The following is a 27,046-nucleotide window of genomic DNA, read 5'->3' as shown; positions in this document are numbered from 1 at the left end:
ACATTTTGACATTCTCTGTAACCTTCAAAACTATGTATGATTTGTTGAAATCTGACAAAAATATGTTACATTGTTTTCTTTCTTTAATTGTCTGAATGACATTGAGACTCACAGCTGTAAGATCTACTGTAATGCAAGGATCTTATATAATGTTACATATTAGATATTTTTCATCAACAGTTAATCAAACATTCACTTAAAACATAAGATTATATCTGCGAGAATGCTTGTCTACACAGATATTTTTTAAAACTGTAATTCTGTGTATATGTCTATACATCAGAGTCGAGCGCTTGGGTGATTCTCGCGAAATTAGAATTGCAAGGTGTCATGAAACATTTCGATAATAAAAATATATGCCTTAAAAATAAGAAGCATACAGTTACAAACATCTCTACATGTACTATTTTACACACGATTTCAAATGACATCATACAAACCAAATTTTTTGTTTTTCCACATTTAAAGTGCCCATCTTGTGACAGCTTTTCCACAAGTTAAATAGGTGTATGAGTTCCATAAAGCATGTTTCAAAAGTTGTTTGCTCAAAATAGCTTGTAGGAAAAGATTGTTACCCATCTCTAGGAGCCTCGGTTTCAAGGCAGTTCAGATTGTGCCGTTTTGAGCTAGTCATTACATATTTATGAGCTGCTGCTCCTTTGATCACGCCCCACTTACAACGTCATGTGCGCGTGCATAGTGATATCGTGAGCAGTACAGACCATACTGTGTTATTATTTAATATATTATTATTATTATTAACGGTTTATGTTGCCAACAGACAAATCAAGCAGAAAAGTATCGCTAATAAGTAACGTTACACTACAGGAGAAGAAACTCATGACACACAATGATTCCAGAGTAAATTGTGATGTAGCAGTTTCAACAATACACTCGTTTTCCCTGCATGGACAATACTAACATATTCAAGTTATAAAACATTTTCAAACGCATTATTTTCGCAAATTACAGAAATTAAGACTTGGCGGGGGATGTATACTGCTTGTGGACCGCGTGTTAATTGCTAGAAGCTAGCGGGAGGTCCGGACCGTTACAGTTATTAGAGGCTCGGGGGTTAGCCTCGTCAGAAAAGTCGGGGCGGTAAGGCCCGGTCTCGGTGTGTCAAACTCATCATGACGCACAAAGATTCCAGCGTAAATTGTGATGTAGCAGTTTCAACAATAAACTCTTTTTCCCAGGACAATGCTAACATATCCCGTTATAAAACATTTTCAAACGCATTATTTTCGCAAATTACAGAAATTAAGACTCGGCGGGGGATGTATACTGCTTGTGGACCGCGTGCTAATTGCTAGAAGCTAGCGGGAGGTCCGGACCGTACAGTTATTAGAGGCTCGGGGGTTAGCCTCGTCAGAAAAGCCGGGGTGGTAAGGCCCGGTCTCGGTTAGTTTGGCAAAACACTTTTAGTTTGGCAAAGCACTATTACTTAGTTCTTGTAGAATTGTAAAATAAAGCCGTTAAACATTTTTTTTAACTTTCGAAACCATGCTGTAAACTATCCAGCCTGCAAAAATATCTATATAGCCTAACTTAAACAATTTTAACATAACTATACATTTAAAAGGTATAATTTACGGGATTAGCATCAATGTATGATCTCTGTTTTGAGATATAGATGCTCTAATGTAGTATTTTGTGACAGAAGATGACAACATGCAATATATAACATGACTTCTTACCTTTTTTCGATCGCGAATCGAATCCAGTTTCAGATGTGTGAATGATCCATGAAAGTCCAATAAAATACATGACCATTTTTGTCCTCAAATGCGTATAATCCGTGAAATATAGATACATAGTGACCGTCTGTTATAGTCTGTGATAGTCTGTTGTTTACATCACATTTCAGTAACACACTGTATATAAGATTACTCCGGGTTCCAATAACCATGCATTAAAACTTTGTTTTTAAAAGTAGGCGGGAGTATAATCCATAATATCCAGAGCCATATCCATGGCTCTGATAATATCCAAATTGCTGTTATTTCCGTGAGACATGATGACAGCACAAGGTATCAAGTGACTGCTCTCTCTGTGCTCTCTCTAGCTCCCTGGTGGGTGGAGACCTGCGAGTGGGGTGGTGGGCGGGAAAATTCAAACTAAATGTGACGAAGTGGTTTGTTACGTCACAACGGAGCTGAGTTTGAACTCGCGCAATCTAAGACTCAAGGCAGAGGACATTCAGAAACCTGTATCTCACTCAAATAAGCATGGATGGATTTTTTCCAAGTTTGTATGCGTGTGGGAGCATCAGAGACAAAAATGAACACCCCAAAACCCAGAAAAAATGAGTTTCTCATAATATGGGCACTTTAAGGAGAAAATTTACCTTACCGCTAGACCTGTTTGAGTCACGACTCACTCGGATCTTTAACCCGGATCTTTAAATTAACTCATGAGTCGCGAGTCTCTAGTGTCATTTACCCGGATCAGTTGAGTCCTACTACAATTCAATGTAAAACCATAAACAGCGCCACCACACACACAAACCTCTTTCAACATAATTGATGAGACTTCGCTCGCACTACAGATCCACTCGTAACCGGCTGATCTGTGCGAGAACTGACCCGAGATTCACACTCAGAGCCGGAAACATTGCAAACTCGAGAGACCTGCGGAGCCGCGAATTGACCCGAGATTCGCACTCAGATCCGGAAACATTGCAAACTCGAGAGAGCCGCGGATCCGCGCGAGCCGCGAATTGACCCGAGATTCTCACTCAGAGCCGGAAACATTGCAAACTCGAGAGACCCGGGGATCCGCGCGAGCCGCGAACTGACCCGAGATTCTCACTCAGAGCCGGAAACATTGCAAACTCGAGAGATCTGCGAATCTGCTCTGACTCGAGAATCTTTCAACTCATCAGCGCGAACTGTCTCTCCGCCTCTGGGGGCTGCATAAGCAGGACACAGTTTTTTATATTATTATGCTATTATTATTAGGCCTATTTTTTTTAAATGGTCGACCATACACACCAAACCTAAAACCTATAAGCATGTTATCTCAGAAGTGAAAGGCTTTTGTTGTGGATTTGCTTTTGAGGAGACTTCAGTCGCTCTACAGATCCACCAACCGGCTCCGTCTGATCCACGCGAATCAGCGGGCTAGTGGATCTGTAGAGCGAGTCCCATGGTCTGCGAGTCTGCAATGTTTCCGGCTCTGAGAATCCCAAGTCGCGCGGATCAGCCGGTTACAAGCGGGTCCGTACTGAGTTTCCTTGGCGATTTAGCAATACTGACTCAAGTGATTCAAGTGACTCACACAACCCGGATCACTTTAGTGAGTGACTCACAATAACCCGGATCCTTAAAAGGAGTCGAGTTTGCCAGGCCTAATTACCGCAACGTGTCTATGACTTGATTTGGGTTCTTTGACATGGAAATATTTATAATTAAAAAATATAAAAAATAAAAAGCTTCAGTGCATGTTATACTATAAACATTTACAGTGAATAAACATGTGGTATTTGGTGATCATTGGTAAATGTAGAGACAATAATAAGGAATATAAATGTGTCCAAGAAAATTTTTTCTCATCCTCCGCAACAATTTTTAATCATTGTTTAAGCCCTAAAGGAACTAACATTTTAAAAATAGCAAGGTTATTATAGTTTTGCTTTTTTAAATTAGTTTTTATTTTAGTTTCGTTTTCAATTTTGCTTTAAATTTAAGTTTAGTTTTAGTTAGTTTCATGAATGGTTTTGTTAGTTTTAGTTTAGTTTTTATTTTGCAAACACATTTCTATTTAGTTTTTATTTTATTTAGTTTCAGTTATAGTTTTAGTAATTATAGTTTAGCAGCTAACAGCAGCTAGACTGTCTGACATATTTATTAGTTAACTGAGGTTGCTGTCAGCCTCAGCTAACCTCACATTCATAAAGCACCATCTACAAGTAAAGACTCCTTAAAAGTTTGTAAACATTGCAACGTCTCCGGGTGGGCGGGGATTAGTTAGAGGCAAAAAGAGGCGCGGACGCAATGCTGACAAGCTTAAGCCAGGACGTTTTAGGGATTTATTAAACATGCATGCAGAAGAAGGTTCGGAACTGTCCAAATATGTAAAGTTACTGACTCTGCGTGACAGCTATTTTTGTAAATTAACTCTGTAACAGTTAGTTCTTGTATCTTGTTCCCATTGGAAACATTTTAACCAGGTTTTGGATATTTCCTACATATGAAGTATTTTCGGCTGGTTTGTGGAATTTTGTCAAGGCTTATTGTCTAATGTAACCTATCGCTGGGCTAACTATGATTAGCAATGGGGTTTATTTTAAGAGATCATTCAAAGGATGGCACACACATCTATCGCTGCATGTTTGTTTAACATTTAAGCTAGCTAGTGCACTGACGGTTGACTTATCATCACATATAAAACAGAAACTTTCTGATTTGTACTAGATAAGACCAACACACCAATACATATGCATAGATTATTTTACCTGATATGAAGTACTGCAAACACGAGCATTATTGCGATCGTCTCCGTCCATTCAACCACAATTGTCTTTATTTCTGTGAAGGAATGTCTGCCGGGATCCGGTAAAACTTTAGTTTTGAACGAAAAGTGCGGTTACTTCTGTTTTGGCATCCAAAAACACAAGACGACGACATTTTAAAGTCAAAACCTCAAACTTTTAGTGCGCCTGCTATGAGTGTTTTGCCTCCAGCTAGAGAGGTGACGTCACAGTGACGTAGGCGATTAAGGGGTCTATTATAAAGCCTGTTCAGATTTTCCGCCACGGGATGAGAGCTTATTAATTACGAAAACAAATACTTATTTTTGATAATTATTATTTTATTTCAGTTAGTTTTTCAATAAATGTTGCTCGTTTCGTTTCGTTTTAGTTTTTCATTTATTATGAATATTTAATTTTATTTCAGTTAACGAAAATGTTTTTTAGCTGATAGTTTTAGTCTTAGTTTCAGTTTTCGTTTACGAAAATAACCTTGGTTGGAAGGGACATAATTGACTGTGACACTCAAGATGGCTACCAGGTAAGCAATTCTCATTTTTTCTCTCCAAATAAAAGTTTATATTTTGTTTGTCATAGTTCCTACACAAGTTTTTAGTTCTCTTTACAGAAGCATGAGTTTGTAAATGCATATATTTCATGTAATTTCATGTTGCGGTAATCATAAATTTTGATAATGATAATCTAAAAAATTTAAAGAATTCTATAGGGAATATTTTTCAAATCCTCTAAAAATAATGGTTATAGTAAGTGCAAAACAAAATCTGATGCTGGACACCTTCTAAATCTGGATTTGTAAGAATCACCCATCTGTGTGCCAAGCTTCAGATGTGTCAGTCCAACCCAGTCTCACGGAGTTGCATATAAATAGCACGAAGTGTGAAAATCATGCAATACATACATCAAATTTCACATTGGCTTGCATATGATATGCCAGTCCTTCCCATTCACCTAAACGGCATATCTTTTTCTGTCGTTTTATTTATTAATTTCTAATTTTTTTGCTTTTTTACACTTTTTGTTGGGTTTAGAGTTAGAACTTTTTGTTATATAAAAATTACATCCTAACCCAAACCCCAATTCTAACCCCAACTCCAAGCGACCTTGGCTTAACACTTCCCCCGCCATTGACGAGTTATCTCGTCAATCTGCAATACCGCTATTAGGTGGCAGAGATGGGGACTCGAGTTTGAGACTCGGACTCGAGTGCAGTGACTTCAGAGTCGACTTGAGACTCGACCCTCAAAGACTTAAGACTCGACTCGGACTCGAGCCGCGCAACTCGTGAACAATGTTTATTTTTAGGAAACGTCTGATGAGTCGCTGTCATAGCTCCCTCTGTTACCTACAACCTGCACATGACGTAACACGTGACGTATCTGCTCCACGCGCGCGGCCGCAAACATACATGTCGACTGTACCTGCAGGCAGCCGCTGCTGTGGCATTCATCTGAAGCTTTGGGTAGTGCTGTGACGGATCCGCAGTTCGGCTCGCATGCGATTTGCGGATTAATATGCAATTTAAATAGGGTAAGTTTGTCATTAACATGTTTCTAAGGCTTGCAATTGTTTAAATGGTTAAACAATTTAATTTAACCGCAAAAAGGCGCTCAAGTGAGCAGATTTCTGTACGCACATGCGGTTAAGTGTATCCAGTCCAGCTCCAGTCAGGTCCAGAGTTGCGCTACTTTGTTGCATACTGTAGTCCATTAACATACATTTGCTGAATAGAGCAATGAAAAACAACGTAACGTTTTTATGTGAAGCGACTGCTGCATCTTCTTCCTGAATTCGCCCTCTGCTTGTGTTTGAGCACGCGTTTAAGTGTCCTCGGTAGTTCACATACAGAGAGAAGTGTTTCAAAAGTTAAGCCAACATAAAATCTTTCTTTTCTTGACAAGGGACATACACGCAAAATGATCTAACAGTATTCTTTTTCTAATAAAATGTTTTTGGTTATGTCTTAAGAAACCAGTCAGAAACCAGTCTGGGCTTATTTGTTCTTAATAAAGAGACAGTAACCTCAATTAACCTACTTAAGTCTGTGTCATTTATGTTAATCAAACAACCCAAGACAAACAGAAAATCACTTCTATTGCTCAAAAATAATAATATTTAATTTGTACAATAAAGACAGTGTTATAATCCATTTAATTTAATTTCTGTACCTAATGCTAATTTTAGACCTTACTTAATGTGCAACTTTGTTTTTTTTTTATAAATGTTTATAATTTCTTTATTTGTTATTAGAGTTTTATTTGTTACAACGAGACTTGAGACTTGACTTGGACTCGAGCCCAGAGACTTCAGACTTGACTTGGACTCGAGGTCAAAGACTTCAGACTTGACTCGGACTCGAGCTCAGAGACTTGTGAACATCTCTGTTAGGTGGCACTATTCCGCAACTTATAAAAAACGGAAGTATTGCCCTAGGGCAAACAGCTGTATGTCCGTGTATGTTTTAAAGATCGCTCTGCATCTGATCTTTATCAAAAGTCCTTCACAAAAATGGAATTATCTCAGCTTTTTGCTCAAAATTTGGTGTTATTGATGAAACCTACACATATTTGAGAGGTGATAAAAATAGAACACATGAAGGTAGGATGAAACAGATTATTTGTTTGAAAGCAGAGGGTCTGTTCTTTTAATTCATATATTGTATGTTTATATATTTAAAAAGGAGCATTTTCTGGAAGGCATTAAACTTTTGTGGAAATCATGAAAAATGCTGGCGGTGAAAGAGTTAAATTTGGACAAAAACATGGAGAAACCTGTATATTAAATGACATCCTAAAGCAAATCTCAAATCTAACCCTAAACCCAAGCGAAAATGGTAAAAAAAAGCAAAAAAATTTAGAAACGATTAAATAAAATGACAAAAAAGATGCGCTGTTTAAGTGAATGGGAAGAACTGGCATATCATATGCACGCCAAAGTGGAATTTGCCGTATGTATTGCACAATTTTCACACTTTGTGCTATTTATACGCATCTACATGAGACTGGGTAGGTCAGTCAGCGCGAGGAAGATCATTTTCGAGTCTTGTTGCTCCTATTAACATTAAAGGGGACAGAGAATGAAAAACCATTTTTACCTTGTCTTTGTTGAATAATGGTAGTCTACCCACATTCACAAACATACAAAAAGTGCTAAACATGCTAAACATCTCAGTCTCATAGAAATTCCTCTTTTAGAAATGTCAGCCAGAAAACAGCCCAATCTGAAAAACTGATGCTTATGACATCACAGGCATCTAACTGCCCATCCACTTTAAAATAATTGGCTACATTTTTTGAGTGGCAGCAAAGTCAGCCAATCATTAATGAGATTGCAAGTTAAGCCAGTAGGGGGAGCCAAATAGGTGCAAAACCACTTGTTTGAAATCCCCCACCCTAATAGAGCTATCTGAGGGAGGTTTTTAGGAAGCTTCTAAGCCATTACAGACCCATACAAAAATTTTTTGTCTACATGTCACATCACAGAACAAGGATAAACCATTCTATGTCACCTTTAATCAAATCGTGCACTTTATCTTCTAATTCCTGCATGTATTAAAACCAAAACCAATATGTCGGACGTAAAACTTACAAATAAAGATCATTTTAGATGTTTAATGACTAGACGAGGGCTTAATGTACTTATTTTTATGAAAACCTCAATTTCGAACAAAATCAACATTTATACTTGATGAGTTTTGTTGCAAAATGAGATAACTCAGTTTTTTTATTTTTCAGAAATCTCGTTTTTTTGGTTTTACATTCCAATTTAATATCAATTCAACTGCAGTTGGTTTGTTTTGATTTAAACCTTCATAACTTAAAAAATACAGCTAAGTAGCACCATAAAACAAAATAATAACATGATAACATAATAATAAACATGTTTTGACAAAAATGTTAAAAAAGCAGTTATCCGTTTTGCAACGAAACTCTTATACTTTCTTTTGACTTTCACTAAAAATGACACTGTGTGCATTGCGACTCATTTTGCCATCACGTGTCACATACAGTATATGTTTGCCTCATTGTGTACTTTTACTAAAGTAAATATCTAAAGTAAGCTATAGTAAACAGTCTGACCTCCAGGAACTGCTTGTCTTCTCCTTTGATGGAGCTCTCTCTCAACACAGCCTTCATCTCACCCGATGGAGAATCCTTACTGAGTAACCTGCACACATTCATCATACCACATAATTAAACAGAGACCAGGAGCTCTGAACAACTGATTATTCACACGATTCAATACAGCATCAACATCGAGATCACAGCCTATTACTGGAAGCCCGAGCAAACAAATAATGACTTTGCTGATAGTCTACTTTAGACTGAACTAACTATGTGTAACTTTGCAACTTTACTTGTCAGCTGTCAGTCATTACAGTATTAGAAGACTGTCTGCTTTATATCTGTTAACCCTTTATTGTGATGATACCACAAAATACATTCAACGGGTCAAACTGTTCCGTTAAAGGTCCCGTTTGTCCTGTGGTTTTGAAGCTATGATTGTGTTTATGTTCAAGGCCATTCTTTTTAGTCCTTGAAAAGCAAATACTGAAAACTTTGAGCTTTATAATTTTGCAGGTATTATTTATGCTCTAACAGCAACCTTACACACCAACTAAATTTTGAAAAATGAGATCACGAAAAACGGCACCTTTAACAATAAAAGAAAATTAGAATTAAGCAAAACTTTAATGCTTATATATGAAAGGTGTTTACACATCATCTGCATTTGGTTCCTGATATGAAGACTGGTGGATACATTAGGAGTATTTGCAGCTAAATGTCTTTAGTGATGTGAGGTGAACATACTCTCCCTTGATTTCAGTGCAGTTTCCAGAAGCACCGGAGAAAACAACCGAATGTTCATCGTGGAAAACAATGTACTGACGACAAAACTTCACATTCTCATTCCTCTCCAAATCCCGCTGAGTCCACTCTAAAATACACAATAATGTCACATTAATGTCAGACATCATTCACAACACTGTAAGAGTTTAGGTTTTATTTGATAAAAAAAACATTTTAATCTCCATTTATAACACACATGCTTTATAGATAAAAGTCACTAAGAGATCACTATAAGAGGGATTAATGAAAAGGTTTTTAACTTTTCTGTTCCAAATCCATTTCTTATATTAAGTTTTCTGAGAATTTGTGGTGGCTCTGACTTGTGTGCTATTGTGAAAGTGATAGATAAAAATGACCAAAACCGTTATGAAAGATGTGTTTAGATCAGATAATGTATAAAAATTATTAGAGTTCTCTCTCTAAAACATGCTTTCATTGTTATAACAGTAAACATAACTGACAACAGTAGTAACACACCGGTATAACTAGTTTTTAGAAGTGTAATATCTTGTTAGCACCTGTATATATGTTACAGTATTTTCCACCATATCTTGAAATAACCAGTGGACCAACATCAGCACGGCACACTGACGGGAAGCGACACTGATCCCTGTACAGCTGAGCGATCTCTCCTGACTCCCGAAGCACCTAAAACACAACACAGTAATACAGTATAACACACAACAATCATGCAATCAAACAAACAAACACACACACACACACACACACATTCTGGTTTCCATGTTTTGTGGGGACATTCATAGGCGTAATGCATTTTATTCTGTACAAACTGTATATTCTATTCCCCTTACTTACCCCATTCCCTAACCCCAACCATCACTGAAACCCTTCTACTACTTCACATTTTCAAGAAACATAATTTTGTTTGATTTATAAGCTTGTTTCCTCATGGGTACAAGTCAAGTCAAGAGACCACACATCTGACACACACACACACACACACACACACACACACACACACACACACACACACACACACACTCACGCACGCACACATCTGACTGGCACACACACAAGAAACATACACAGTCAAGTCAAGAGTAGGGGTGTGCCGGTTTCAGAATTAGTGATGACAGTTATGACATCAGTCAAATGTGATGGTTCGTAACATAACCGTCAGTGGTTGGGGGGGGGGGGGGGGCGTTTTGCTCGTTTTAATGCTCGTGGATTGACGCTAAAATGATGAATGTGATGCCAAGTGTGTTTTAAACAGTAATGACTTTAAGCAATTAAACAGAAAGCAATGTATTATAAAAAACACAATGTTGCCAGAAGACTGCACTGTCACTCTCTGCCCAGCATAAATTAATCCTCATCTATTTTACTAATCTTCAGAGAAACAGATTTGTGCCATGGGCTTTTTCTGTCTATAATTGTGTGTATTGCAGTGCTTTAAGTGGGCCGATGTAGCAGCCGATCCTGTTCCCCTCGGAATGTCTGTTCCCCTTGTCGCTTTTTGGACACCCAGCTCTTTTTTTCTGAATATTTATTTCATAGTTTTAATTGTTGTAAGCTGTATTAGGTTGTACAAACTCTGTAAATATGCTATACCATACAAAAAAAATTTAAAGAAGCAGAAACGCTTTATCGACTGGAAGGGGGAACAGACATTCCGAGGGGAACAGTATCGGCTGCTACACCGGAATGCGCCGGTACAGAACGTACTTTTAGCGTACCGGAACGCTCATTTGCACATCTGTTTAAATCAGAGGTTAATCCTTTGGCTGCGCTGCCCCTTTTCAGAGCGCCCTTCAAAATGTACACTTGCTTATTCGTCGGACGTCCCACTGAGAGCAGAGACTACATTACCCATACACCCTTGAGTTTAACACGTTAAAGGCGCATGCGTCGCCTTTGCTGTCAGTCTGGAGAGGTGTGTGTTTGTCTGTGAAACGCGCAACCATAGCTGCTCGGTTAAAAGGAAAATACAATGAACACTTAATATGCCCTCATTGTTTTAGACTCTGAGTAGGAAAAGAACAAGGTCAGAATCAGAGGACTCGCTGGCTGACATCCCACCAAGCCAGAATATAGCTGCAGGTCAGACGCAAGCTTTTTCCAATACCCTTTTGTAGGTATGTGACAATCTACGTTATCGCGGCTGTCAGTTTGGTTCCCCTCTACTCAACTTCGGATTTCCTCAGGCGATGTGCAGAGTAAAAACATTCTTGAAATTGTAATATACATTTAGTTTAATTGCTAAACTACAAGTGAACGAAATTTCAGTGAATTTGAACGACGCGCACAGTGGTTTTACCACACGCAAAATGGAAAACAATGGGAAAAAATAAAGTGATGACTTTCTAGTTTCAAATGGCCAGTATTTTATTATTCTTGAACCCATAGACATGGTCTTGGTGTCATTTTTAAGTTTTTGTTTTCAAGCTCTTCTGAAAAACTAGTTTTAGCATTTAAACATGCTGAAAATTTTACTCACATATCTACCTTTTGCACATTTTATTTATGTTCAATACAATAGCTATTTCTAGCTCAAGCAAATCCACAAAATTATATAAGGATTTATTATTTTTAACAATGTCATCTGTTGACTGCTGAATATAAAACCCCTTCAATATAGGGGTCGAGTAAGCAAAAAAAAAGTACCGGCACTTCTTATGGGCCACTTAAAGCACTGGTGTATTGTGTCTATATATGTAATTACACGGACTAGAACAACACGAAAACGAATGTGGATTAAACAAATAACAGTTATATAAATTACACTGACTTTCAAAAAGTGTATTAAAGAGGTTTTACTCATAAATGCATGTAAAATAAAGTAATGTGAACTTGAGATTGTTATACTGTTATTAAACTGCACCGTATGCGCTGCAAACACAGCCGGTGTAAAGCTATGTTTATACTCGCAGCGTCCGCACGGGTTTATGTATAATTTTTAAAAAAATATTTTAAGTAGACGGTTTTGGCGGTTATAGACCTTTTGCAGACGACGTTTTTTGTGGGCGGAGCCCAACTGGTGGCAGAAAGTGACAGCTCTGCAATAGCGGTGTGAAGTGTTTTAAGTGTTAAACTGTGATTTTTATGGATCCGGTGTTCTGTAGAAGTCTGTTTCCCCTACTATCTCTTTAGTGTAATGTTTCTTATAATATTTTCACCAAGTTACATTTATTTTTTAGATAAATTAAAGGTTTAATGGCTTGGCTACTGATATGTGTGCATATATGTAATGTATATGTATTTTTCTTTATTGGTAAATCAATTATTTTTTTTACAGTATGAATCGCTAAAGTACTTATAAGAGCAATACTATCATGTATTCTATATCATTTATTAAATATTTCATCATTTTCCTGTTTTCAATTAGTTCCTTATATTTATAGTCTACGTATTTGTTCTAAAACTATTATAAAAATATTATGTTTACATACAAATTAGTTTGTATAAGCTTGTTTATAGGTGTTGGGGTTTTTGTCTGTGTCTGTGCCTGAATTCCCAGAAAGCCATTATTACTACTACACCCTTGGTTAAAGGTACACTACTAACACCTGCACCTAGGATCAGAATTGCTCCCACACCCAAACCACTTCCTAAAATGGCCGCCGCTAGTACACCTCTTTGCCAAGAGACTGCCTTTTCAACCTTTGCTGTGCTGTCGAGGTCTCGACAGTTAATCACCAGCTTGGCTGACGTCCCGTTGGCATCAGTGCGATTGTCAGGTGCTTTTAGTCCTGTGGTCGTCAGTTTGAAGGCATCCCCTGCATCTGAGGTAACGCTTTGCCATTTAAATTCTGCTCTTTCTACATTTGCCATTGCCTTGTGTTCTGTTTGGTCCGTTTTCTGCTCGTCTGTCTCCCAAGCCCCTGAGACTGGATCATTGGAGTTTTCTGATGTGCAGCCTGTCATGGATGGAGGGTCTGGTCCTGTGTCTTTTGAACTTTTTTCCTCGACTAAAGGGTCAGAATCTGAACTTCCTACCCAGTCCATCTCTGAGCCGTCGGTCACTGAGTCACCAGAGCTATTAAAGTCACGTGAGTCTAAGACATTTGTCGATCTGGATAAGGATGGTATTGAGTTTCGTGAGCTAACTGCTTCTACTAAGTCTGCTGAGCCTACAGTTTTCAAGTTTCTTGGTTCTACCATAAAGCCTGTCACCGAGCCCCCTGAGCTTCCTGTCAAGGATAAGATGGTTAGTCCTGTATTCCCTGTGTCATGTAGGTCAGCTTACACGTTATTGCCCAAGCCACATAAACTTTCTGTCCTTACCAGGAGGGTTTTGGATTCACAAAGACTTTTGTTCCCCACTAACATGCACACTTTTGACTCTGAACACTTCTCTCCATCTAAGATGGCTATTGTCACGCCTGTCCCTGTTTTTAGGAAGGCGACAGAGGTATATCCTTTGGAATCCATGCTTCCTGTGTTTTCTATGGCTCTTTGGTGTGTGTGGTCTATTTTTTGTTCGCCTGCATCACCCAATGTGACTGTTTCTGAACTCTGTGTGCTGCCTAGCGAGTTGCCTAGTGTGCAGCCCAACAGACTGTCTGATGTGCTGCCCAGCAAGCTGCCTAGTGTGCAGTCCAACAAACTGTCTAGTGTGCTGTTAAACGAACTGCCTAGTGTGCTGCCCAGCGAACTGTGTATAATGACCAATTGTGAACTTTCTGTCCAGCCTAGGAGGGTGGGTTCTGAGCTCCATATACTCTCTGCCTTGTGTCCTGTTTTCCTGGCTTTGCCAGTCTCTTCTCCTTCTGTCCTGATTTACAGGTCCGGAGAGCCGTTGTCCTCGGCTCCACCTTGGTTTCCTGTATCTGGCTTGCTGATGTCCTCGGCGCCGCCCTGGCGTCCTGCCCTGCCGGCGCCGCCCTGGCGTCCTGCCCTGCCGGCGCCGCCCTGGACTGTGCCTTTGCCCGCGGCGCCGCCCTGGACTGTGCCTTTGCCCGCGGCGCCGCCCTGGACTGTGCCTTTGCCCGCGACGCCGCCCTGGACTGTGCCTTTGCCCGCGACGCCGCCCTGGACTGTGCCTTTGCCCGCGACGCCGCCCTGGACTGTTCTTTTGCTCGTGGTCTTGTGGACTTGTTTTGCCCTCCGTCCCTCCCCCGTTCCGCCTCTGCTCCACCACCCTCCAGGACTAATGTTTCTAGGAAACGTCTGGTATCCGTTTCCGTAGGGGGGGGTACTGTTGGGGTTTTTGTCTGTGTTTTTGATGTTATTATTTCCTTGTCATGCTTTGTTTTATTTTTGCTTATTGTTACCTGGGTTCCTTGTTTATTGCTTTATGTCCTGTTTATTGATTGGTCTTGTCTTTGCTTATGGTTTTGATTTACATTATATCTTGTACTGTGTTAGTGTCTTTGTATACCTTGTTTTGATCAGTGTCTTACCTGAGCTCCCTGTGTTAATTCTGTCTCCGCCTTGTCATTTGTTACCATGGTTATTCATTGTTTTTACGCTCCTCCCCTTGTTTGTTGTCTTGGTGATTCATTGTTTCCGTTTATCCATTGGTCATTGTTATGTTTATATTCACTTCCATTTCCCCTGTCTTGTACGGTTCATTTTAGCGTGTTTTACGTATGTCTCGGTGTCGCCCAGAGTTTTCGTGTTTTGTTTTCATTCTCAAGTTGAATTAAATACTGCAATTGGATCCGCTATCTCCTGTCTTTACTATATTGTGTGCAGCACCCTGACAATAGGCCTATATTAATAACACTTTACATTGTGTGTGTGTTTGCGCTATATTTATATATTTATTAAGTATGTAAACATAATAATTTTAGAACAAAAAGGAAGATATAAGGTAAAAAGAAGTAATAGAAAACTAAAAAAAATATGAAATATTTAATAAATGGTGATATTACAAACTTATGTCACAGGTCGGGGCGGACCACAGAATGTAACAAGCCACGCCCCTTCCTAGTTTCCACCCCGAGGAGGTCCCAAAGCCACTCCAATGACCAGACACACAAGGAATGAATTATAATTAAAACAAATCTTTATTAAATTACTTAAAATCAACGGGGGAAGGGGAAATGGCAATTTAAAACAATAGTTCCTTCGCGCCTCCAGGCGGGGCTTCCACAGGGACAGGGGTACTGGGTCCTTGGGGTTTGTTCTCTTGAACCCGTGGCGCTCTCCCCTTCTCCTGGAGGCAAAATCAGAGAAAGTAATTACTACACTGTATGCCAATACTAATACTGGCCTTCTCCTTTCTCCTACAGGTTCGTGTTGCGAGCAGAGATGCGTACTGCAAGGCTGGGACGTTTCTTCCTTTTTCCAGGTTCGTGCTATAAGCAAAGGTAAGTGTTATACAAAACTGGGGCTTTCTTCCTTTACTAGGTTTGTGCTGTAAGCAAAGGTAAGCGTTACACAAGACTGGGACTTTTTCTTCCTTTTCTAGGTTTGTGCTGTAAACAAAGGTAAGTGTTACACAAGACTGGGGCTTTCTTCCCTCTTCTAGGTTCATGCTGTAAGCAAAGGTAAGTATTACACAAGGCTGGGGCTTTTTCTTCCTTTTCTAGGTTCATGCTGTAAGCAAAGGTAACCGTTACACAAGACTGGGGCTTTCTTCCCTTTCTAGGTACGTGCTGTAAGCAAAGGTAAGCGTTACACAAGACTGGGACTTTTTCTTACTTATTTCCTCTTTACTCAAGGGCGGTGGACTTAACAACATGGAGGTTTGCACAATGTGCTTCGACTTACGGCCTCCAAAAAGGGCAGGGGAGGGGACGTCGAGGACAACGGTGTAAAGCCGAACGCTTCCCTTGTTCTTCCTCCACTCACAGTATCGGTGACACGGAACAGGGGCGAACCTTTGAAGAGGCTCCACACAGAGATAATTATTTCTCACAGTCGTCAGCCCAACAACCCCTCGTCGCAAGCATTGATCATAAATTGGTCTACTCACTTCAACAGCCCAGATGCTTCACCACTGCCCATCCACTCATTAAGGGGAGGTTTCGTCACTTCACGCTCAAGGAAATCCCAACTTACAATTTTCTTCAACCCACACTCCACCGACCTCAACGGCTAGAATCTCCTCACGACTCCTCTGGCCTCGAAGTGGCATCTGTCGACATGAGCACACCACGACACTGCAAGCTTTTTGTGTACCCACACAAATGAAGACAAAACTCACCCACAGCACTACACACACACTTCGTGAACTATGGACGGAGACAGAACTCGACCCGGGCTCGCCGTGTGGTTGGTTGGTTGGGTGTTTTTTCTTGGTGGAGGGGAAGAAGCGTATAGGAGATGGACACAGGACCCCCTGGGGTGATTCTGATGCTTCCCGGCTCGCCCACGCTTTTCTCTCCAGTGGGGCCGCAACGCTACGGGGTAACTCTCAACACAAGATTAGGTAATACTTTGTGTTTACAATCCACAATACAAACTTCGATGCTACTCACATATGTTCTCTACTTCCAGTGTGGCTCCCCAGCTCGCCCACGCTTCTCTCCAGTGGGGACGCAACGCTACGTGGCAACTCACAACACAGGATCACGTAATACTTTTGCATTCACAATACACCACAGACTTCAATGCTACTCACGTATATTCTCTACTTCCAGTGTGGCTCCCTGGCTCGCCCACGCTTCTCTCTCCAGTGGGGCCGCAATGCTACGTAGCTACTAACAACACAGGGTCAGGTGATACTTTTGCATTCACAATACACACCACAGACTTCAATGCTACTCATGTATATTCTCTACTTCCAGCGGGGCTCCCTGGCTCGCCCACGCTTCTCTCTCCAGTGGGCCGCAACACTACATTGCAACTCACAACACAGGATCAGGTGATACTCTTTGCTTAGTTACTCCCAATGGTTGAGTTCGTTTACTCACACTTGCTGGGGCTTCCCGGCTATCCACATCGAAAACAGCAACTGTCTTCAACTTAGCTGACCTAGTGACTCGCTTTAGCGACACTTCTTCGCCCAGTTCATCCAACTCCGATTCCTCCGTGGCAATAACAGCACGACAGCACAACACAACACTACAGCAACAAAGCACACCGTTTGTATCTCCAAAGTCCCTTTTTTTAACACACCTTTGTCTCATCTGGCTTGATTTGTTGTCGAAAAGACTACAGGAAGTTCCGGGGTTTCTGGTAAGTCGTCCGGGCGGTAACTATCTCTGGGCGGAACCAACCTTCTCGAATTTAGTTTCCGCCCACGGAAAAACGTCACACCGTGACACTTATTCAAACTTTAATCTTTTTAAATAGATTATAATAGTAACGTGATAAAAACGCTATAAGAAACACATAGAGGGAACAGACTTCGACAGAACACCGGACTTATTTTCTATTGTAATTATTAAAAGATTTCCAGATGATTTTATCACTCCAGTCTGTCCGGTTGAGGGCTTATTGCAACATTAAACCCCTACGTTTATCTTCAAATGGTGTCTTCGACGACGGTATACTATAAAAATGAAGGTCATCTATTTTGGTATTCCTATTCTGACACTCAACAGCACAACAAGACATTTTCTAGTGAGTTATCTTGCTCGTTTCACTTGTGTCTAATTAATTTCCACTGCTTTTCTGCCACCACATTGCAGACTGAGGCACACACTTATCCTAGGGCTGCACGATTAATCGTACTTTTATCATGATAACGATATGTGCGCCCCACGATTAGTTTAAGACAATCGTCGCGATTAATGTGTAAAGACCAAACACAAAGCAGACAGAATCAAGCAATGTGTTTGTTTTATATGGGCGGAGTCAGAGTAAACGGAGTGGATATTTGCAAGCGCGGTCTGTGTTATGGTGGAATTAAGTTTACAGTCATTCATCTTGAACGAACATAATGGCAGAGCAACAAGCAGAAAGTGCAAAAATACGTACGTTAGTTCCCCGAAAAGGGTCACTCCATTGTTTGGATATTTTGAATTTGAGGAAAGTGATGTTGATTAGGTAAGTTACGACCCTTATGCAAACTGTGCTTTTGTTTTGTGCAAACGTGAAATATCAAGATTTTTAACTCATTCACTGCCACCCTTTTTGAGAAAAGTTGCCCACTTGCATTTTTGTGATTTTAACAAAATTTTCACAAAATTCCTTGCAGGAAAAATTATTTTCTATAAATATATAAACATACAAATTATATCAAATTAAAGAACACACCCTCTGCTTTCAAACAAACAATAAACAAACAAACAAACAAATAAAATGGGGGAAAACGTTTCATTATATATTTACTTTTTCTACTTAATTTAACCACTGAAATATGGATATTTCTCTTCAAAAATACAACATTTTGAGCAAAAAGCTTAAAAAATTGCGTTTTTGTAAAGAAATGTATGTTAGAGATCAGACTCAGAATGACTATCAAACATAAAGGCAGTTAAAATAAATCATTAAATCTTTTTAACTTCTTACCCAACAGAGCCTTCGCTGGGGCACAGGTAAGTGGTCGCTGTAGGCACAGATCAATAACACTACACAGAGGTAAATTACTCACGACACTGGGGATCTTCGCTCACACAGGGCATTCGTTGAGACACAGGTAAGTGGTTGCTGTAAGCACAGGTCAATATTACTGCACAGGAGGTACGGTACCCACAACACTGGGGATCTTCGTTCACACAGAGCTTTCGTTTAGACACGGTAAGTGGTTGCTATAAGCACCGGTCGATATCACCGCACAGGAGGTAAGTTACTCACAACACTGGGGATCTTTGTTTCACACAGAGCCTTCGTTGAGACCCAGGTAAGTGGTTGCTGTAAGCACAGGTCAATAGCACTACACAGAGGTAAGTTACTCACAACACTGGGGATCTTCGTTCACACAGAGCTTTCATTGAGACACAGGTAAGTGGTTGCTGTAAGCACAGGTCAATAACACTACACAGAGGCAAGTTACTCACAACACTGGGGATCTTCGTTTCACTCAGAGCCTTCGTTGAGACACAGGTAAGTGGTTGCTGTAAGCACAGATCGATAACACTACACAGAGGTAAGTTACTCACAACACTGGGGATCTTCGTTCACACAGAGCTTTCGTTTAGACACAGGAAAGTGATTGTTATAAGCACAGATCAAATATCACTGCACAGGGTAAGTTACTCACAGCACTGGGGGTCTTTGCACTCACTCACAGACAGTGGACTTCCGCTACAGCGTTGGTGCACCGTATTCCTTCACCCGTCCACTCAAGCTTCTCGGGCGTCGTGGGGACCGATGGGTCCAGTGGCACGGAGCCGAACGCTTCCCAAACTCCCCCTCCTGTTTCCACGACCGGGGTCCCGAGTTGGGGCGAACTTTCGTTGAGGCTCCGCCACCACGAGTTTCTGTTGGATAGGTCAAACACACACACAACTATGACCCGCAATCCGCACAGTGCACTTCATAAAATACTCCTATCCACCACTGGGTTTCACCACTGTCTGCTCTATCGAAGAGTGAGACTCTCTCCAACACCCGGGGCCAAGGCTTAGTTTCACTCTCTCCGTAGGACTCAGGCCACAACAGGTGTAATCATCTCACGATTCGTCCGAGGCCGGGCAGTTTGGTCGCTACAAGCACAGCATACACACAGCAAGCACAGCGCAAACACCAAGTAATAAGTGAAACTCACCCGCAGCACTCTTGTACACACCTCACGTGAGATCTAAATATGGACTTAGCCACCAGGCTTCGATTCCCTCGGGAGGATAGCTGGGCGACGATTTGGTCACCGTTGAGAATAGGCTTTAGATTACCCACAGCCCCGATGTGTTGTTTGTTTCTTCTCTGGCCCACCCACGCCCTCCTGTCCCGCAGGGCCACCGATCGATCTGTAGACGGCGCTTCCCACACAAATGTCTCGTCCGTGCCCCCGGTCAACCCACGGCTCGCCCACTCCCCCCTCCCCGGTGGGGCCAGGGACCCCAAACACAAGAAAGACACACACCAAGCAGCTCCTCTTCGAAGCACTACACGGTAAACACAATGGCTGTTACTCACTCTTTGTTGTCGATAGCCTCCTGTATCTGTAATCCCGTTGGCTCTGTATGTTGCTCACTCACGAGTGAAACTCCCCCAATATTCCTTCGATAGCTGTCCTCCCTTCTCTACTTCCCCAAGGGAACGATCAGGCCAGCACAAAGCGTCTGCAAAGCAGCAACACAGCGCACACAAAGTACATAACAAGCACACCGTTTGATGTCTTCAAAGGTCTTTATATCCTCTACCTCTTCTCCTCATCAGCCTATCAGCAATCGCTGTGTAGATTACCCTCACCTGGGCGAAATCAGGCTTGATTTCGTAATCGGGGAAACCCCGGAAATTCCGGTGTTCAGAGTAAAACGTCCGGGCGGAACCATCGTCGGGCGGAACCCGTCTTCCACACTTTTGGTTCCGCCCTCACAAACCGTCACCTGTGACATCCTCCCCCGCCGAAATGGTTCTAGTCCCTAGAACCGCTTACTGTGACCCACTCTCCATACCGGATGGGCGGCCGCCCCCGGTTTTCCCGCTGGGGGCGCTGTGGTCGGGGCTCTGGGGCTTCTTCAGCAGGTAGGTCGTCCGGCTCTCCTGGAGCCTCTTGGGCTACTTCGTTCGCTGGACCCACTACGACAGGTAGTCGCACTATGTACGCTGTTATTATAGGCTTGCAACAAGTTCGGTAAGGCACTCACCCAATCGTCCTGGCGTCTCTGATCCAGAGTTCCCAACAGGTTCAACAGGGTCTGGTTGAAGCGCTCACATCCTCCGTTTCTTGGGGGTGGTATGAGGTCATATGGGTCTTTATACACCCGTACAGCTGGCATAGTTCTCGGATTATACGGGACTCGAAATTTGGGCCCTGATCCGAGTGCAGGAACTCCGGGCACCCAAATGGCTGGAAGACCGCCCTCCATAGCGCCGTGGCCGTGGTACTCGCTGTCTGGTCGAGGGTGGGGATGGCCCAGGCGTACTTGGTAAACAAGTCAGTCACGACTAGGATGTTCTGGTATCGGTCCTTTGGACGACTCAGGGTCAGATAGTCCATCGCTACAATGTGGAGGGGGGCCTTTGCGTGGATAGGGACCATCGGTGCTCGTGGTTCCTGCCGGGATTTAAACAGAGTACATTGGGGACATGCTTGAATAAACGTACTCACAGAAACCTCCATCCCTGGCCAATAGAAGTGTCGGCGTAGCAACGACATGGTGCGTTCCTGCCCCTGGTGTCCCATCTGGTCGTGATATGCCTCCAGCAGCGCCCGGACTTGGCTGGCCGGTACCACAATCTGGCTAACCTCTTCATCGGTCCCCGGGTCCCGGATGGTCCTGCACAATACACCTTCTCTTAACTTCAATCTCTCCCACTGTCCCAGTATTTTATGACCCACCTCTGTCTGAGCTTGTCTCTCGGCGGGGGTCGGTCGCCGGGCCCGCCTAAGCCACTCGCTCAGGTTCCGCAGCTCCTGATCCTCCTGCTGCTTAGCCCTCCAACGTTGGGGGTCCCATCCCCAACTTACTGGCGCTGCCTCCTGTTGGCTCCCAGGCGCCTCCACTACTCCAATCATCAGTCCTTCCTCTTCCTGTTCTCCTTCGAGTGGGGCCGGGCCCTTCGAGTCTTCCCTCGCTGGCAACCGGGAGAGGGCATCTGCGTTGGTGTGTTCCCGCCCCGGACGGTACTGCATCTGGTAGTCGTAGTTGGCTAGCTGAGCCACCCATCGCTGTTCTACTGCTCCCAACCGGGCCGTCTGCAAATGTACCAAAGGGTTATTGTCAGTGACCACGGTTACCTTGGCTCCCCAGAGGTAATCCTTAAATTTCTCGCTCAGGGCCCACTTTAGCGCCAGCAGTTCGAGCTTGAAGGAACTGTAATTCGCATCATTTCTTTCGCCGGGGTGGAAGCTCCAGCTGGCATAGGCAATCACCCGTTCTACTCCGTCTTGTTTCTGTGCAAGCACCGCTCCCAGGCCCAGGTTGCTGGCATCTGTGTAAAGCAAGAATGGTTGGGAGAAGTCAGCATACGCTAAAATCGGGGCTTGTAAAAGTTCTTGCTTTAAGACCCTAAAGACCGTCTCACACTCTGTGGTCCACTCCACCGTGGGGGATCCCCGTCCCCGTGGTCGCCCTGTCCCGACCAACAGCTGGTTCAGGGGCCTGGCGATCTTGGAAAACCCTTTTATAAATCGCCGGTAGTATCCCACAAAGCCTAGAAAGGATCTCACTTGCCTTACAGTCCTGGGGGCCTCCCAGTCCCGCACTGCAGATACCTTCCCGGGGTCAACGGCCACTCCAGCCGCACTCACCACGTGTCCCAAGAACTGCACCTTACGGCGCAGCAAGTGGCACTTCTCCGGTTGTAACTTCAGCCCGTACCTCTCCATCTCTCGAAACACCTTCTCCAGGTGTTGCAGGTGAGTCTCGAAGTCTGGGGAATACACGATCACATCATCAAGGTATACTAGCACAGATTCCATTAACTGACCTCCTAAGCATCGTTGCATCAGTCTCTGGAAGGTGGCGGGAGCGTTGCAAAGCCCGAAGGGCATCCGGTCCCACTCGAAAAGACCAAAAGGCGTGGTGAAGGCAGTCTTCTCTCGGTCCCGTTCCTCAACCGGTACCTGCCAGTACCCGTTGGCCAAATGCAAGGTGGAATACCATGCAGACTTGGTCAGACTTGTCAGCGAGTCCTCAATGCAAGGCAGGGGGAACGCATCTTTCTTGGTCAGTTGGTTCAGCTTCCTATAGTCCACGCAGAACCTCCATGCCCCCGTCTTCTTCTGGACCAACACTATAGGTGCCGCCCATGGGCTGCTACTCTCCCGCACAATCCCCTGCTCCAGCATACCTTGTAGGAGGGTCCTAACTTCTGTGTATAAGGTGGGGGGTATCGGCCGATACCGCTCCCGACTTGGTGCAGCTTCTCCCGTAGGGATACTGTGTCGTATTACCGTCGTACAACCATAGTCTTCGTCATGGGTGGAAAAAATGTGTTGCCATCTCTCCAGCAGTTCCCGAAGCTCTTCTGCCTGTTCCTGTTCCAGGTCCTCTCCTCGTAAGGAGTCCCCTGTGAAATGGGCCGGTACCTTTTTCTCCCTCGTCCTAGACGCTCCTTTTGTTTGTGTTAGGGCTACCTCAACCACTGCGGGGTGCACCCACCGGAAACTCACGTCCTCTTTATCCCGCACCTGATGGCCTTCGACCGGCGTCACTGTTACTAGCCGCTGGTGCTTGTGTAAGTGTACTGGGTAGGGGTTTTCATTACAGACTTTTACCGGTACTCGGCCCCGTCGCACCACCGTCAGCCCTCGGGCCACTCCCACCTGTGTGCAGTCTTCGTGGGGTTCGACCAACACCCAGCTCTCAGGTCCTTGATGCTGCTGTGGGACTCTGGCCCACACTATGGCTTCACTTTTTGCTGGTACTGACAGTGCAAACCGGCATGCCACTCGTCCAGCTTCTTCTCGGCCATCTCGGCTTTTAGCCATCTGTACTCGCCGGCAATCGGCCAACACACGTTCCCAGCCCGGCCGTTCAGCCCTCGGTATGGTCTGTACGGGCCTAGCCCGAAATAGCTCCTCCCAGCACTCCGAGAAAACATTCATACCTAGGAGGGCTCGATGACGGCCGAGACAATGGTCCTGTACGATAATGACCCCCTTCTGCGGGACTCGTACTCCATACAGTTCGAAGTCGGTAAGCCGATAGCCGATGTAGGGGATCTCTAAACCGTTCGCCCCCTTCAGGGTAAGCCAGGGCGCTTCAGCCTTATGTGCGGGGTAGGCTCCAAATAACTCATGGGACAAGCTTTCTGAAAATAAGGTGACCTGGGAGCCAGTGTCGACGAGACATCGCACCGTGGTGCCACATACCTGGACCTCCACTGTTGGGCTAAGCCCGATCATCCCGTCCTTGGGTTCCACTCTTCTATGGGGGTCACTTTGGGGGGCGCCGACCACATGACCCACTGTGGCCGGTTGTCTTAAAAACCCCCCTCGGAGGCTCTTCGTGGTCCGCACTGCCTACTCACATGTCCTGCGGTCCCACACCGATTGCAAATGGGCCTCCCTTGCTCGTCCCACTCGAACCTGGGCCGACTAGCCTGCCAAGGCCGCCTCATCCCATCTCGGCCTCGGTCAGAGTACGTCCGTTCTCGGGGGGCGGGCCCCTCTTCTTTCCTTCCCGGCCCTAGGCGCAGCTCTCCTACCAGGGCCTTAGTTAGTTCGGCCATCTGGTCTCTCACATCCTTTAGGAGTTCCATCTTCAATGCTTGTTTCCAGTCCGTTACCTCCGAGGCTGCCGCCGGGCCACTCACTGCTGCACATACGGGGGCCTCCTTTACTTCAGCTTGGTCGCCTTCCAAGGCCATGGCCTCCTTTTTCAGATCGTCAAACGTAAGTTCAGGGTCTCTTCTAAACTGTACTCTAAGGTTTTGACGTAGGGGACCCTCTCGTAGCCTTAGCAGGAACTGGTCCCTTAACAGGGTCTCTTCGTCTCCCAACCCATGATCTTGACGTCGCTGCAGGCGTGCGTACTGCTCGCGCAGCTTCAGGGCGAAGGCTCGAATGGACTGTTGGGGGCCCTGCTTGCAGTTAAAGAACTGTGCCATAAGGACGGCCACAGGGGTAGTATCACCATACTGCTCGGTAAGGAAGTGGAATATGGTCTGGGCGGTAGCTCGGACGGCCTCGGGGGCGGCTTGCACTTCTCGCCGGGCTTCTCCTCCTAGTGAGTTTAACACAAATTGTTGTTGTTGATTAGCACTCAGCCCCTGAAGGCCGGCCAAATACTCGATCTGGGCCCTCCACTCAGTTAAACGGACCTCGGACTCGACCCCACTATACTTCTGCACCCAGGGGTTTCCCAGGAACACGGGCATGGCACGGGGTGGTGTTTCCGGCTTTTCAGGCACAACACGGGGTGGGGCTTCCGGCCTTTCAGGCACAACACGGGGTGGGGCTTCGGGCAACTCGTCGTCGGCCATTGGAGGGCCTTGGTCGCTCAACTCGAGGTGGAAATCCTGCCGACTACGCCAAATCTGTCACACCACGGGGGCGGACCCGACTATACTAAAGGTCACGCCCCTCTCAACTCTTCCACCTCGAGGAGTTTCCCAAGACCACCCCAATGACCAAACAGACGAGTGAACTACGTTTAAAATGAACTTTATTTAAATATTTAAAAGGAAAAAGGGAAAGGGAGAAAGGGGAAAGGGCAATTTAAAACTAATGGGTCTTCTTCTCACCTCCAGGGCCACTTGGGACAAGGACTGGGGGCAGGGGCTCTTTTGGGGCTCTGGTCCTAGAATCCGTGGCGCACTCCGCTTCTTCCTGGAGGCAGAATCAAGAAAGAGTTATCACAATGTGCTTTGATGCGGTCTTACTGCTGCTCTGATTCTCCGTCTTCTCTCTCTCTCCTATGCCTTAGGTTCGTTGCCCTACAGCCGCTACTGGAAGCAGCGATCGTTAGTGGGCCATACAGGGAGACAACTCACGACACTGGGGATCCTTGTACACCACAGGGCACTTGCTGGCACCAGGTAGATGGTTACTATAACGTAGGTAGGTGTCACCACTCAAGGGTAGGTTACTCACAGCACTGGTGGCCTTCGTTCGCACAGAGCGTACCGGCACTGGAGATCCTCGTACCCAACAGAGCCTTCGCTGGGGCACAGGTAAGTGGTCGCTGTAGGCACAGATCAATAACACTACACAGAGGTAAGTTACTCACAACACTGGGGATCTTCGTTCACACAGGGCATTAGTTGAGACACAGGTAAGTGATTGTTATAAGCACGGGTCAATATTACTGCACAGGAGGTACGGTACCCACAACACTGGGGATCTTCGTTCACACAGAGCTTTCGTTTAGACACGGTAAGTGGTTGCTATAAGCACCGGTCGATATCACTGCACAGTAGGTAAGTTACTCACAACACTGGGGATCTTTGTTTCACACAGAGCCTTCGTTGAGACCCAGGTAAGTGGTTGCTGTAAGCACAGGTCAATAGCACTACACAGAGGTAAGTTACTCACAACACTGGGGATCTTCGTTTCACACAGAGCCTTCGTTGAGACACAGGTAAGTGGTTGCTGTAAGCACAGGTCAATAACACTACACAGAGGTAAGTTACTCACAACACTGGGAATCTTCGTTCACACAGAGCTTTCATTGAGACACAGGTAAGTGGTTGCTGTAAGCACAGGTCAATAACACTACACAGAGGCAAGTTACTCACAACACTGGGGATCTTCGTTTCACTCAGAGCCTTAGTTGAGACACAGGTAAGTGGTTGCTGTAAGCACAGATCGATAACACTACACAGAGGTAAGTTACTCACAACACTGGGGATCTTCGTTTCACACAGAGCCTTCGTTGAGACACAGGTAAGTGGTTGCTATAAGCACAGGTCAATATTACTGCACAGGAGGTAAGGTGCTCACAACACTGGGAATCTTCGTTCACACAGAGCTTTCGTTGAGACACAGGAAAGTGATTGTTATAAGCACAGATCAAATATCACTGCACAGGGTAAGTTACTCACAGCACTGGGGGTCTTTGCACTCACTCACAGACAGTGGACTTTCGCTACAGCGTTGGTGCACCGTATTCCTTCACCCGTCCACTCAAGCTTCTCGGGCGTTGTGGGGACCGATGGGTCCAGTGGCACGGAGCCGAACGCTTCCCAAACTCCCCCTACTGTTTCCACGACCGGGGTCCCGAGTTGGGGCGAACTTTCGTTGAGGCTCCGCCACCATGAGTTTCTGTTGGATAGGTCGAACACACACACAACTATG

General features: G+C 44.3%; 1 protein-coding gene across 4 annotated transcripts in view; it reads right to left on the bottom strand.

Moving 5' to 3' along the window:
- The window catches only part of LOC129413407 (acylamino-acid-releasing enzyme-like), a 154,614-nt gene that overhangs the window by 88,606 nt on the left and 38,962 nt on the right, over positions 1-27,046 (bottom strand). For all 4 annotated transcript variants that reach the window (XR_012369499.1, XM_055167110.2, XM_055167111.2 and 1 more), the window contains exons 2-4: positions 9,861-9,990; positions 9,304-9,430; positions 8,572-8,659 (exon numbers count right to left, since the gene is read on the bottom strand). Coding sequence is in view for 3 of the 4 variants with exons in the window: in XM_055167110.2 (XP_055023085.2) it covers positions 8,572-8,659; positions 9,304-9,430; positions 9,861-9,990 (345 nt within the window). In the remaining variant the exon portion in view is untranslated. The remainder of the gene's footprint in view (positions 1-8,571; positions 8,660-9,303; positions 9,431-9,860; positions 9,991-27,046) is intronic.

This window comes from Misgurnus anguillicaudatus, chromosome 5 (assembly GCF_027580225.2).
Source record: "Misgurnus anguillicaudatus chromosome 5, ASM2758022v2, whole genome shotgun sequence".
Taxonomy (NCBI): Eukaryota; Metazoa; Chordata; class Actinopteri; order Cypriniformes; family Cobitidae; genus Misgurnus; species Misgurnus anguillicaudatus.
Note: the sequence above shows the minus strand (reverse complement) of the source record. Positions and strands in the feature narration are given on the sequence as shown.